General features: G+C 41.1%; 1 protein-coding gene across 3 annotated transcripts in view; it reads left to right on the top strand.

Annotated features, from left to right (window-relative positions):
- Positions 1–14,203, top strand: part of LIN7A (lin-7 homolog A, crumbs cell polarity complex component) — a 153,719-nt gene extending 139,516 nt beyond the window's left edge. For all 3 annotated transcript variants that reach the window (XM_059186446.1, XM_059186445.1, XM_059186447.1), the window contains exons 5-6: positions 2,232–2,450; positions 8,992–14,203. In XM_059186446.1, the coding sequence (XP_059042429.1) occupies positions 2,232–2,450 (219 nt within the window). In that variant the 3' untranslated portion in view covers positions 8,992–14,203. The remainder of the gene's footprint in view (positions 1–2,231; positions 2,451–8,991) is intronic.
- The last annotated feature ends 610 nt before the right edge of the window (positions 14,204–14,813 follow it).

Genomic DNA, 14,813 nt, shown 5'->3' with positions numbered 1-14,813 from the left:
CTATCCTTTAATGTTCTTCCCAAGAACTGAGTAGAATAGAACTCCTAGAATAAATGCTAAATAAGCATCTGTTGAGGGACCAAGTCCATGATTGAATGAATAATTAAGAGAATGAATTGATCAATGAACAAGCATATTTTCCTAGGCTTTAACCACAGGCAAAAACTCACTCTGCTCAACCACTGTTTATAAACCCTTGCTCTCCAGACTTGGGGAAAGGCTGGTTCTGTAAATTATCTCCAGGGCTCATCATGGTCGTTTCTTAAATCCTTAGTATCTGCTTCGTACATGTGATGAAGCAGCATTCTTACACGCCATGATGGCTGCCTCATTGCTAAATTCAAAGCACTTTCTTTTTCTCAGTCCACATCTACCTTGATGAAGCAAGTGATAAAATTGGAACATGGTCTCTTGTCTCCAAATCTGTATAATGTGGCAATCATGAGTCTCCACACATATAACTGAAGTGTGCTTGAAATGCAACTCACTTTATTTTTTTGTAGCTCAATATAATACCATTTTTAGACCCCTTTCTGCTTGGGTTATAAAATGTGATCTCAACCAACCTGGGGTGGCCTTCCTAGTCTCTTCAGTCCACTCTTGGGTGTTCTGACACTCTCTCAGCCTATCTCCTCATGCAGACTTTTTTTTTTTTTTTTTTTTTCTGGGAGCTTTATCTAGGAAGCAAGTCAAAAAGACCTATGCACTTTGATCTATAAATGTGGGTTACGTTATCTGCCCCGAGGTTCAGCTCACAGGGAAGATTATTTCCTTTTCTTGCGGCCCTGCAATGTTTGATGACAGCTTTCTTCTGTTTTGCCTCTCCCTAATCCCAACCTGGAGACTCTTTAGAAGGTTTGGGAATAGAAACCTCTTTGTACCTACTTGTAGTACAAGTAGTAAAAACATAGTTTCCCAACTATTATCTATACCATGATGTCTACAAGACTTGGAACTCAAAAGCCAAGAAGTGATTTATTTTTTGCTTTCTGTTTCATCATCCCTACCTTATAGGTATGTGTGCATATCTGATTATATCCTTAGTAAGTTTTTCTGAAAATAAACTATTCTTTATAAAGGGCTTATTTGATGCATAACAATAATGCCCTCTGGAAAAATCCTGTCAGTTTGTGTTAAGTTACTAGCCTTGTATGACAGTCCCATTTCCCTCGGTCCTTGCAAATACACCCGATTTTAAAAAATACATATTCACCATTTTAAAATTAGAGTTATAAATGAAGTATTTTTTTTTCATCTGTACTTCTTTCATTGCAAGGGAGCTTTAACATCCTTTCATAGGGTGTTTTGTTTTGTTTTATTTTAATTATTTGTCCCTGAGTTCATGAGCCCATCTTGCTTAGGACTTTATAGACTCTTCAGAGTCCTTCATGGTAAGAATATGAACAAATTGTCATATACTGAGAATATTTTTTCTTATCTGTTATTTGGCCCTTTTATTGTATATGAGATATAGAAACTTACAATTTGTAAATCTGATTTTGTGATTTTCCCCCCCCTTGGCATTTTAACCTAAGTATTCTTTCTCCATTGCCAGATGAATGTTTCAGCTCTGCTTCATTTTAGTTGTTTTATGGTTTTATTTTTCCATGTAAATTTTTATTTGGTTATGTTTAGCATAGTCTAGGAGATCGGGCTCTACATTCTTTTCTGTCATTTAATGATTTGTTTCAGCATCATTATTTAGCTGTCCTTTCCCCCTTTGGTCTAAATCCCCCATTTATCATATAACAAAGTTTTTACGCATGATGGATCCGCTTCTAGCCTCCGTGTTCTGTCTGTCACTACAACAATAAGACACTGCTTTAATCGAGATAGATTCCCAACCACATCAGTCTCTGATAGCGAAAGTTCCTCTTCGTATTATTTTTTCTTAAATTCTTTCAGAATTTCCTTGACCAGTGCATTTCCTCTTCCAGCTGAACTTTAGAAATCCCACGCTCAACGTTAGCGAGGTCTCTTAGGTCTTGGTGGCTTCTCACCCTCCAAAGCTGAACCCTCATTCAATCCGTCCTGTACCCTAGTGCGCCCTCATCTGCCTCTCCTTCGACCACAAACGCAGTAAATAACAACAGTCCTAGCAGCGCGCCCCATCTGCCCTGCCTTCTTGACCTGTCAAACCGGGATTTGAAGGAGACCCGAATCGCAGATGGGTCTCGCAGGGAGAAGAGGGCGCGAACTCTCCCCTTTAAGCGCTGCCCCTGTCTTTTCAGAGCGTGGAAGGGGAGCACCACGAGAAAGCGGTGGAGCTGCTCAAGGCTGCTAAAGACAGCGTCAAGCTGGTGGTCCGCTACACCCCCAAAGTCCTGGAAGAGATGGAGGCGCGCTTCGAGAAGCTCCGCACGGCCCGGCGCCGGCAGCAGCAGCAGCAGCTCATTCAGCAGCAGCAACAGCAGCAGCAGCAGCAGACACAGCAGAACCACATGTCCTAGGTGAGAAGCGCCTTCTTCACACACCCGCGAGGTCCCTGACACAGACGAGTGTGCGGAGGGTTTTCATACGTATTGTTTCTGAGACCGCTGGGACAGAAGCATTAGGTTTAACAACACCCCACACCCCGCCCCTGAATCACTCAAGCAAATAAAAACAATGAAGACCTCAGAAAATGTTAACAAGATAGTCGCTGACGTTTTATAGGCCATTCAGCCGTGTTGTGCCAATGTAAGATATTTTGGAAAATAATATACTTGGGAGGGCCAGGTGGAGACTCTCTAGGACGCCTCTATACACATGAGGGAAATGCGGCCTCTGGGCAACCCAGGTCCCTCGGCACGCTCAATGACAAGAGTGCGGGCTGGGTTCCAGCCCCCCACTCACCCTCTTGGCCAGTTGCCTTTGCACAGTGTACAGACTTACCAACCATATAGTGCGGATCCTGGGAAGATCCCTTTAGAATACTGGTAGAAATTCCTGGAAAACTACTCCATGGTGAAGAATGATGGGGAGACCTGCCAGTGTGGGTGCCTTTTTCTAAATACCACTGTTACAAAATTTCTTAGTCAGGTCTTGCGATATGCTTTTAAGAACATTAAGGGGGAAAAAATGTAAAGAGTAAGAATCCCCGTCTTTGAAGTGCTTCCTATGTGCTAGGCTTTTCACCTATGTTATTCCTTATCCTCAGAAAAATCCTTCCAGGTAAGTATCGCTAAAACCCCATTTTTTAGATGAATGATATGAAGTTGCAGTGGCTTTGTGGAGCCCTCACAACCACACTTTCAAGGAGTGTAGAATTATTTTCCTTTTTGCTGTTGCAGGCCATTTCATCTGCCAACATCAGATAGTCTGGATTTCTATAAATTGTCCTTGCTCTCCTTTGGAAGGATAGTTAATAGCATAACACACCTCTCCACTATGATGTCTGCAAATGTGATTTTGAAGGGAGGTCCAGAGTTCTTGGGAAAATGGCAGTAGGCATTTTATCAGACTACTATTGGAACAACCAGAAACATTGGATATGACATGTGACTTTCAATGGTTTGTGACTCACACAAAAAGGAGAAGCTACATGAGGAAGTGTAAAGACTACAGGATTTGTCCTCAGACATGGCTGAGAATTCAGCAGTCTAAGTTTCTTTCATAGCTTGTAGGTTTTATGGTATATATCCCATAGTTTGGTGACTTCAACTAAAAATCACCTTCCATTCACTCTAATATTTTTTTAAGAGTTTATTTGTCAAAGGGGGGTGGGGACAGAGCACAAGCAGGGGGAGCGGTGGGCAGAGGGAGAAGCAGGCTCCCTGCTGAGCAAGGAGGCCGATACAGGACTCCATCCCAGGACCCTGTAACGGTGACCTGAGCCGAAGGCAGTTGCTTAACCAACTGAGCCATCCAGGCGCCCAACCTAACGTTCACTCTAAAAACTACATTTATTTAGCGACAAGTATTTATTTGGTACTGCCCGGGGCTTGACACTGTTCAATGGGCTGTAGAAACAGCCTGAGCAAAGCAAAGTCCTTGCATCATGATGCTTACCTTCTGGTTGGAGGAGATAGTTAATATCCAGGTAAATGAAAATAGCCTATGGGGACCAGTACTTCAGAGAGTTCAAGTAGAATGCTTTGATAGACACTGGCTAGGGGACAACCTTCTATTAGGTGATCAGGGGAGACGTCTCAAAAGAGAGAACTTTTATTCTGAGGTTGAATACTGAGGAGAAGCCAGAAATGAGCATAAGAAGGAAAGGAGTTAGCCAGTGCCTGGCTCTAAGAGAGACATGGGCTATTTGATGTTTGAGGAATAGAAAGAAAGCTGGGGTAGTTAGTTAGGAAATAATGAGTAAGGACAGAGAGGTAGATCGGGGCCAGGTCACAGAAAGCTTTTTAAATCACGGAGGAAAGTTAGATTTTATTGCGGTGGAAGCCACTAAATGTTTCAGGCAAAGATTATGTATTTAAAAAGATCACTCGTGCTGTTCTGAGGAAAATGGATGATTGCAAGGTAAGAGCGAGAGCAGCGACTAATTAGAAGGCTGTTACAGAGCAGTCCAGGCAACAGACGCAGTGGTTGGACCAGGATGACAGGGTTGGGATGGGGGGATAAGGGTGCATGTGGACAAGGCAGTTTGCCCACGTCATTTTCCTCTCTAACCCATTGCGTATACAAAGGCACTTCACCTCGCCCGGTAGTGTCAGAATCCCTTCAAAGGTCTTTTTCTCCTAATATCCATCCACAATTCTTTTTTTTTTTTTTATTTTTTTTTTAAGATTTTATTTATTTATTTGACAGAGAGAGATCACAAGCAGGCAGAGAGGCAGGCAGAGAGAGAGGAGGAAGCAGGCTCCCTGCTGAGCAAAACCCGATGCGGGGCTCGATCCCAGGACCCCGAGATCATGACCTGAGCCGAAGGCAGCGGCTTAACCACTGAACCACCCAGGTGCCCCTCCATCCACAATTCTTTAGTCAAACGTGGAACTCTTTCCACTAACTCGGTTTTTTTTTTCTTCCCTCCTCAGTAATGTGGACTTACACCATTTTCCTAATTGATTTGCCACACGGGCCCACAGTGAAATTATTCTACAGTGTTTTAAAAGAAATATGTTGCCGTTCAGACTCCTGAGGTCTTACTAAAAGCTTCCACTGTTCTATCTATTCAGTCATCTTTGGAAGGATACAGCTTGGCCACGACTGTGGGCTGGGCCGTGCACCCCATTTCCTTTCTCTGCTCCATCAGTCTTCATTAAATCACTTCAGAATTTCCTATTGTCGCAGTGCCAAAGACTAACATTTTTAATAAAAGACATTTACAAACTCTTTTTCTCTTGTAGAGGATACGGGAAAGTTCTATTTAAATGAACGTGAAATTTACATTTATGCTTGCCAGGACAGCCCTTGCTTCTGCACACGCTCGTGGCCCCTTGAGGTGAAATGGTAGCGGCCACTTTAAGTAGGAGCGAAGTGGTACCGAGTCGTGTCACCCATGGATTTTATGGTGAATTCAGTCAAAGAGACCTGCATTAGCTCTTGCTCAACTCTTAATTAATTAAATTTTTAAGGATTAAATGGGATTTGTTACACTTCCTAACTCATACTATGGTTGCTTTGGGGAAGAAATTTGAAGCTAATTTGACTAATTTACTTTGAACCGATCTCTGATTTTTTTTTTTTTTTTAAGTTTGACAAGTCACGCAAAGACCAAATAAAGCAACATACTTGTGAGATAGTCTTATTGTTTATCAAGCAAAACACAATTTCTATTCTCTAAATTAGGAATTTTTAAAAATCTAAAATAGTGTAATTTATTAAGTAATGCTAAGTAGTGCATACAAATGGAAAACAGGCTGAATGCAAGTGGCATGTGGAGACTATCTCTGTTGCCCACTTATAATTTCAAATTCCCCTGAAATAAAACTCACTTGTCTTTCCCCCTAACTTCCATGTTTCATAATCAGGAGTAGATTACATTTTCTAAAAGGTAATAGAGATGATCACTATACAACCGAATTATAGAAACCTAAACAGAGAAAAGGAATAAAGCTATTTTTATGCTACCCCCACTTTCTTGGCAAAGAGCAGTACATTTACTCAGCGTTAAGCACCTCATTTTTTAAAGCATCGTTTTATAGACATCTCTGTTTCACTCAGATTCACAAAGAGTAAAAGGAGGAAGGAAGAGGAGTCCTTCTTGAGTTGTCAACATTCTGAGGAAGTCAAGACTGAAAGATTGTCCAATTTCTCTGACCTCCTATTGCTGGGTTGACAGTGGAGAATTCCCTGCATTTGAAACCAGGCTGGATCTTAACAGATTTACAAATAGCTAGAGCTTACCAGTGGCCTCACCACCTGTCAGGCCCCCACTCTCCTTCCCTTGTCCGCTACTAACCGTCTCACCTCCCACGACCAGGGCCCCAGCCACTGTCCTGCTGGTCCGATCCAGAGACCCACTGCAGAATTGAGGAAACCAGCCTCAAAGGATGACTCTGATAAAATCGAATCCAAGGAACTCAGAGTTCACCAAGCAGAAAGCCAGAATAATAGCAATAATCATCGTAATGCCAAGTAACATTTATCAAGCAGTCAGGGTGTGCCGAAAGCCTCTTCTAATTGCTTCATCCATGTTCAAGTACTTAATCTTCACAACAATCTTATGAGTAGGAGGTACTATTTTGAATCTCATTTTAAAGGGAGAAACTGAGGCATATAGGATTTTTTTAAAATCTATACCACAGTTCACAGCTTATAAGTGATAGGGCCATGATTCGAACCCAGAAACACGGGCTTCAAAGCCCATGCTATGCTTCTGTTTTCTTCAATGGCACCCGCCCTTACATTCCCCCATCCCTTGTCACAGGACGTGGTCACACGAGCTTTCCAGGGATTCCTTACGCTACTTAGAGTCATCCAACTCATTCTTACCATTTACCCCTTACTTCAGAGTACTCCCATCATGTCAGCTGTCTTCCTTTCTTAACTGCTGCCTTAGAAAAATTGCCACAAATTTGGTGGCGCAAAGGAACACAAATTTATTATCCCGTAATTCTTTAGGACTGAAGTCGAGCACAGTCTCTCTGGGCTTTAGGAGGCTCCAAGGAGAAAATTCATTTCCTTGCCTTTCCTAGCTTCTAGACACTCTCTCAATCCCTTGTCTTGTGGTCCTTTCTCCATCTTCACAACCAGCAAGCGTGGTTGGGGCCCTCACCTTGCTCTGACATCTGCTTCCACATCACATCCCCTCCGTTGGCTCCTCCTCTCTCCACCATCCACTTTTAATGTTAATTACAGATCCTACCTGGACAATCCAGGATCCTCTCCCTGTTTTAACATCAGCTGTTTAGCAACCTTAATTCCATCTACAACTTTAATCTCCCTTTAACGTGGGATCTAATGCCAGGGATTAGGATGTGGATAGATTTAGGGTCCATTAATGTGCCTACCACAATGGCTCATTTAAAAGTTAGCAAAGGGGGCATCTGGGGGGGCTCCGTCGTTAAGCGTTTGCCTTCGGCTCAGGTCATGATCTCAGGGTCCTGGGATCCAGCCCCAGGTCTGGCTCCCTGCTCCGCGGGAAGCCTACTTCTCCCTCTCCCACTCCCCCCTGCTTGTGGTCCCTTTTTGTGGTCTCTTTCTCTCTCAAATAAATAAATAAAATCTTTAAAAAATTAAAAAAAGTTAGCAAAGCAATCAGAGTGATAAAATTTACATCAATATGGGAAAAAAGGGCTTTTATTTAAACAAGTAAAAAAAAAAACCAGTGATCCTTTGAATTACAAATCAAAGCAATGAGAGAAATAATGGGAACATTTGGTGCAGATGGTTCTTCCCAGTGGGTGTTTCAGTGACCCACATTTTGGATGGCCGGTGATCTCTTAGCTGCAGGCATATCTCTCAGGCCTACTCCCTCCCCACTCTCTGGAAAGGTGAAAAGACCCAAGACTGTTACTAAAATTCACCTGTTCTGAGTCCTGTTCCCTTGCGACATGTACTATATAATAAATTAATTTGTTAAAAATTCAGTTTCTAGATCTCTGTCCCTTGCCCACCCCGGGGACCTATAGGAAGTTATTCAACAGAAGATTCTGTGAAATGGTCTGTTATGGAGATTAAGAAAAAAATATGTAGAACTTTTAACAAAATATGTGACAATTAGTGAGCACTCAGTTGGAGTAGGTGTCCTATCGTAGTAGGGATCCTGAAGAAGCACAATGGCCTTATGCAGGGCTTTGAAGCCCCACTCAAGGACTTCCAGGCACATCTACTGAAGGCCTGCCAGTGCTGAGTGGGGAGGAGTGGGGGGGCAGGGGGGCTGATGCAAAGTAGGCAGATTACGAGGCCGGCCACAATTTGTAAAAATCCATTTTGTGTAGCATGCTTGACATTCATGGGCATAAAAAATATCTGCAGCTTTAGAAACAGAGATCGGAAAGCACTGTTGTCTCTGAAATGATCCCATAGTGGGGGAACAGTTACTGGCCTCGGGGAGAGTGTTCCCATGAGGCTGCTTCTCGGGGTCGGAGCATGTGGGTGGCTGCCCACGGCGTTCAACTTGGTGTCAGGCTGACCTTGTGGGAGAAGAAACGGGCCTGTGAATCTGCTTTAGAGCAGGGGAGGCTGGTGTTTCCCACTTGTCAGTGGGAGGCTCTGCTGGTGGTACCCCAACCAGAGCACTACTAATCGCCCTGAGAATCACACTGTAGAGGTTAGCTAGGCTTCACCTTCGTGAAGAAGAAAGAGAGGCATCCGGAACTGGGAAACAGAAATGTTGGGCTTTTGAAATGCTTCCCGACTGGTGTTCTGTGTTTCATTTGGGGGAACAACTGTGTCTTTTCCATCCTCGTTTGATAATGACTTCCTTGGCAAACATCAAGCAACTTTTTTTTTTTTTTTTTAAGTATTTGGAAGATTGTGCATGAGTGACAGGGCCTAAAATAATTCTTGCTGTTCTCGCATAGCGCACGCTCTTTTGATATTTTTAGCATATTGTCGTTGACAAATGAATACTCATCACTGGCTTCCCTTCGCGCTTTCCCTCTCTTTCAGGTCCTTAAAGAGAAGCCACCTGATCGAAGATCCGATAGTCACAAATTCGAAACCGGGCTTCCGAATCCCAGCACATAGTAAAAGGAAGAGACCACATTGATAATTATACCTGTCAAGAAGCGGTGAACACGGGGTGTATGAATCTTTACCAAGGCGACTCGACACCGTCTTTCTCGGGGGCTGAATCCCACTGCTCACACACTCTTTACACACACAGACCTTCCATTCGCTGCAGTGGGAATTCTCAGTGTGTAAAGGGAGAGGTTTTCCAGTCTGCAGACTGAAGTAGTACAAGAAGAGTCAAGTCCATGACTTTCTGATAAATCACCAGGCCAAGACAAAGTGAATCTTTGGGCTATAGCTTTTCCAGAGATGAACGAATCCCTCTTTAGGCTGTATTTCAAACTGTATCAGTTCAAGGTTGTTATCACTTACAAGAAACCTACGCAGGGTACCCATACCCTGACCTTGTCCACATCCATATTGCTGAATTGTCTGAAATAGAATTCCAGTTAATTGCAAATTTTGCATTTATCCACACCCCCCCTTCAAAATGGCAAGTTATGCTATTGATACTCTATTCAGGTTCTAGAAGCAACTGGCTTTTTATTTTCTGTCTCCATGAATTTAATTATGCATTAATGGAGTGCAACAATTTTTGCCCAACTTTTGGTTTACTAGAGGCAAGGGAAGAGAACTCTCATAGGGTATTTTTTTTTTTTAATTTAAGTATTGCTTTTATCTATGATTATTGATTCTAACAGGATATAATGTATATTTATTCCACACAATATATATTATCAGAGTGTATTTGCTACGAACTGAGGTCTTCTCTTACCAAATGTTACAAATCTGGTAAGAGAACACTAGCAACAGACCTAGCTTTTGGTTAAGTTTTATATTTTTTGATTGATAAACTCTGGAGAAATCTAAACTCTTTCTACCTACACCGATACATCGTTATAGAAATTTATTTAATATTTTAAAGCTGAGAGCTTTACAAAGCTCAATTATGATATATGTTCATACACACACACACACACACACACAAATACATATTTCACACAATGTTTAGATCAGTTTCCCCAAAGATAAACTGGACATTTTTGGCAATCTAAGACCAAAAGTATTACTCCTTTTAAAATTATGCAGCTGTAAACCAGGATATAATATTGTAAATGAAAAGAAGCTGTTCCTTCTAGAGGGAAAAAAATGCCTCGTTCATTACACATATTCATGTAGGGAAATAGACAAGGAGAAACCATCTTTCAGGAAGTATCAGTTGCTGGAAAATGATCTATTAGGAGCCCCCTATACAGATCATCCCTTTTGACTTATGATAAATTGAAGCACATAAATTGACTTTACTCAATGGAATGAATAGGAAGCAATAATCATTTAGGCACTTAAATAACTTAGGCACAAAAATGTACCAGAAAAAAGAATAAATGTTTCAGCTGAAACATTCTAGAAAGAGCATTGGAACTGAGGCAAATATTTGGATGTTCCCTTTTCTCAAATGCAGAAATTGATACCCCAACCTAGAGTTTACATTTCAGATAGTCCCCCAAATTAGAAATCGATGAAACTCTGTTCAAGAGCTATTGCTTGAAAACAAGATAAAACCAGTCAGACTAAAATAGAACCACACATTTTCTTTTGCCCTGCCAAGGGGTAGTATTGTCAGTACCAAGTTCTGCCTGTTCTTCGCAACACATCACCCAGCAGAGAGCAAAGAGCGAGGAAACTAGGAGCTACACCAATTTCAACAACCTTCCTGTGAACATATCATTTTTTACTGGAGAAAACTGGGGTGGGGGAGGGGAGGGAGGGCAAAGGGAGGGCGGACCTTGAATGTTATGTAAAATAGGTTTACAAAAGAGATAAGCATGACTAAAGGGAGTGAATGGAGACTACGCGTGAGTATTACTCAGTTTGAAAGAGGTAGTTCTCATTTTTATAAGAAAAATTTAATAAAACATATATTTTAGTTATCATTTAACAAAGAAGTATAAAAGCTATTCAGACGATGCCACAGATTCTCATAAAGGGAAATCATTGCACCCTTGTAATGAGAAAATGGTCATTTCAACACATTTCAATGCCTTGTGTAAATTTGGAGCTTAAGGTTTGTTTTCATTTAACCGTAAGTGTATGGTTGATATGAAATGATCATATGTTTTTCCATCAATATATACTGTCATGGTGTTATAGAAGCAGCTATCAAATGAACCGATACCTTACATTTGTGTTTTCTAGATGTCTTTGTATGTTATGCTTCACTTGCATAATGTTAAATGCTAATAAATGTATGCCAAGTCCTTTGTCAAAGTGAAGGGGCGAACCATCACACCAAAGGCATCTAAAGACAGATTACATGTCACAGTGGTCCTACATACAAATGACCAAATGGCCAGGTTTGGGTTTTGTTTTGTTTTCAGTAAAATCTGGTCATTGAAATATAAACCTTCCCTTAAAGTTTTAATCAAAAGTTTCTGTTCCTAAGACTTAGAGAGGCCCCTGTGTGGTTCTCTACGTTTCACCGAAGCCAGAGGGAAAGGGAAAAAATTTACTACCACTTGTACTAATGTTCTAATGTTCTTTATTATTAATGATCCTGGTAGAGCCACTGACGTGTCCAAAATCATATTAAGGACATATCAGGTTGCTCTTATGTGAATGTCACTCTTGAGTCTCATAATTAGATATTCAAAGTTAGGGGGGAGATCTGGTACTACTAGTCTTCCATGATCCTGGTGAATTTGAGTTCTTTCCTTTGGTCAGGTCGGTGGCCAGATTTTGCTAAACTCTTTCCTGCTGTGATTTTGAAGGCCAGTACACAGAGCATAGTTTAGTAAAAAGAATACCTGAACCTCTCCATTGGGGGCATTTCCATTTTGATTCTGTTGCCATTTGAAATAGAACATCCGCCGGGAGATAATGAGCTTAAATTACAATTGACTTTTGGAAAAGTAACAGACTTTTGTGCTTCCTCAATCATGTAATCAATGGGGAATTCTCTCTGTCTGTGAACTACCCCTATCTTTTAAGACAATGCTAAAATCTAAATGTAAAATCTAGCTTTCAGGGGCTTTTTGAGAAATCAAGGCTGTCTCGGACAAACTTGGCTAGAGATGGATTAATTACATCAATTTACAAATGCGGTTCTCAACCGCGACAAATCGAACGGATGTGATCCCAGCTCGTTTTACTCAGCTGTGCCCATAGGACTCCAAGACGCTGGGAGATTTTGTCTCCGTTATCTTAAACGTCTATAGGTATCTGTGAATGGGTGAATAATGCCTGAATTTCTCATCTTTTAGCTGGTTTGTGTTTATTATACGGACAGCCTGTTAATAAGACCAGTTTTCGATAGGGCTGTGAAGTAGAAATCAATGCTCTGAAGACTTAGGGAAGCCAACGTTAGGCAATAGCTCCCCAAACTTGGGGCAGTCCTACCCAGCGTGGCCCTCTCTGGATCATAAACTCCACGAGAAGAAGGTCTGTGCCGGCTTTGTGGACCTGACATCCGGTGGGGGGCCTGCCACATGATAGGTGCTCAAATGGTGTTTGTTGAATGAATGGAAGATTGGGTTTAGGTCGATAGACAAACGAATCTTGCCTTCAGATAATTTGAAAAATTTCACCAGCATACAGCAATTGGCACTGTAATTTCTGAATTTCATAGAACCAGAATTGACTCTTTTCATAAATAAATACTTTTCAGATAGATTGAATTTGGAATCAATTACTTGAAACCTTCAAGGATTTGAGGCCATTTAGATGAGGGATAGTGTTTGGGGATTAAGTTTTTAACAATGAAGAAAGCTCAGCCTTTCTAGTTCTTTATGAAAGCTCCCTGAGTTATTTTGTAAGGGCGATTAAAAAACATAGAACTCCATTTATGAGTTTTATAAAATATTCTGTTTCAATTTTTAAAAAAGGAAGAAAAGTCATGACATCAAGCACATGATTAATATCACCTTTCATATTTTCTGATAACTTCTCTCTGAGGAGTTCATAGTAATTGGGGACACATCTCTACATCTTCTTCTGCTTTCAAAAGATCACTTCTTTCCCATTCGATTTCTAGACTATACATGACCTAAAGATGAATCACAGCTACTAAGCCTTTTCCATGTATTTATTCATTTAACAAATATTTCCTGTGCACCGAGTACATGGTAGGTTCTAGAAATACAATGGCAAACAAGACAGACATAGTGCCCTCCTGGGGCTTACTGTGAGGAACTCCACGTTCCTCTGGCGATAGCTAGGGTTTACTGTCCATCTCCCTCTTCACAGCCGACATAAAGAAAATCCCTGGCTCATGGAAATCATGAAAGACCCCCTGCTCATATTTTATGCGAGCTTGCTTTTCTAAAAGCAACACTCAAAAATACTACTCACCTTGCCCATATACCATAGTTAGATCCCAGCAAGGTAGGTAAGTAATAATTTATTCATAATACTTAGCTATTACTAGGTTCTGCTGTGCTTGGTACTTTCCATGGGCTGTACCACTGAATCCCTTCAACAACTCTAGTAGGTTTCATTTTATAGGTAAGAAAACTGAGGCACAGGTATACGACTTGTCCAGGTCATACAGCTAGCAGAAGAAATGAACCCATGCAGTGTAACATAAGAGTTCATGTGTCTAACCATGATCTGTGGTTTGGGGGATGCCATTACATTAAAATAAACGGGTCATTAAATGAGTCACTGTATATAAAAGTCCTTTAAAGTTGGAAAGTAGTAAACAAAAAGATAGTTCAGTATTAAGGTCAACAGTCTATCAGAGGCAGAAGCAGACTGAGAACTCAATCTTACATTAACAGCTTACTCTCGAGAAGAACATGTCAAGCCAGGGACATGGATAAAGTGCAGGTTCCGAAAAATTTTGACGTGTGATAAATATGTCAATGACTTTTCAGAATTATGTGTTAGCCACTGTGTCTATCTGGTGCTACAAGAAACAAACAAAATTCCTTGCTGTAAGGGCTTCTAATAAGCACACAGTGTGAAGCTGAACCAAGGATATTCCACATTTCCAGGGAAAGATCGGGCAATAGTACTATTTTCTCACCATTGCATGTGATCGTGTCTTTCCAATTGTTTTCTTTATTTTTCTGAAAGAGCTGCAAAACTGTGCAGTGGTTCAACCTGACCAAAGTGGTATTATGCTGCTGGGAAGTAAAAGTATTAGACACCAGACTGAAGTATTGTCTTCATTATCAAATAACTTTTAAGTTCATTTAAAAAAAGGGTGTAGGGGTGCCTGGGTGACACAGTCTGTTAAGCCTCTGATTCTTGGTTTCTGCTCAGGTCATGATCTCAGTGTTGTGAGATGGAGCACAGCATCGGGCTCTGCGCCCAGTGTGGAGTCTGAGATTCTCCGGCTCTGTCCTTCTGCCCCTCCCCATCCTCATACTCACTCTCTCTTTCTGTCTCTCTCAAATCAATCTTTAAAAAATAATAAAACAGTGAGTGCTGTGAAGTGTGGAAACCTGGCGATTCACAGACCTGTACCCCTGGGGCTAATAATACATTATATGTTTATTTAAAAAAATTTTTTTTAAATTATCTTTTTAAATAAAAAATAATAATAATAAAACATGGATATAGAAAGATTTTTAGATGCCGAAGTTGCCTGAATATTTGGATGCCAATTTTCTTGTACTTTTTCAGTCCAGACCATACAGTGGGGTCACATTTTTGAAGGGGTGGGTTTGAAATCCAATGTGAAAGGCAGAAATTGAGACTGCCCTAATGTTAGAACAACAGTGGATGTGACCACATTTCCAGAGACTGACAGGAACTGA

The sequence above is a fragment of the Mustela lutreola genome, chromosome 8 (genome assembly GCF_030435805.1).
Source record: "Mustela lutreola isolate mMusLut2 chromosome 8, mMusLut2.pri, whole genome shotgun sequence".
Lineage (NCBI taxonomy): Eukaryota > Metazoa > Chordata > Mammalia > Carnivora > Mustelidae > Mustela > Mustela lutreola.
The sequence above is the reverse complement of the archived record's forward strand: the minus strand, read 5'-3'. Positions and strand labels throughout refer to the sequence as shown.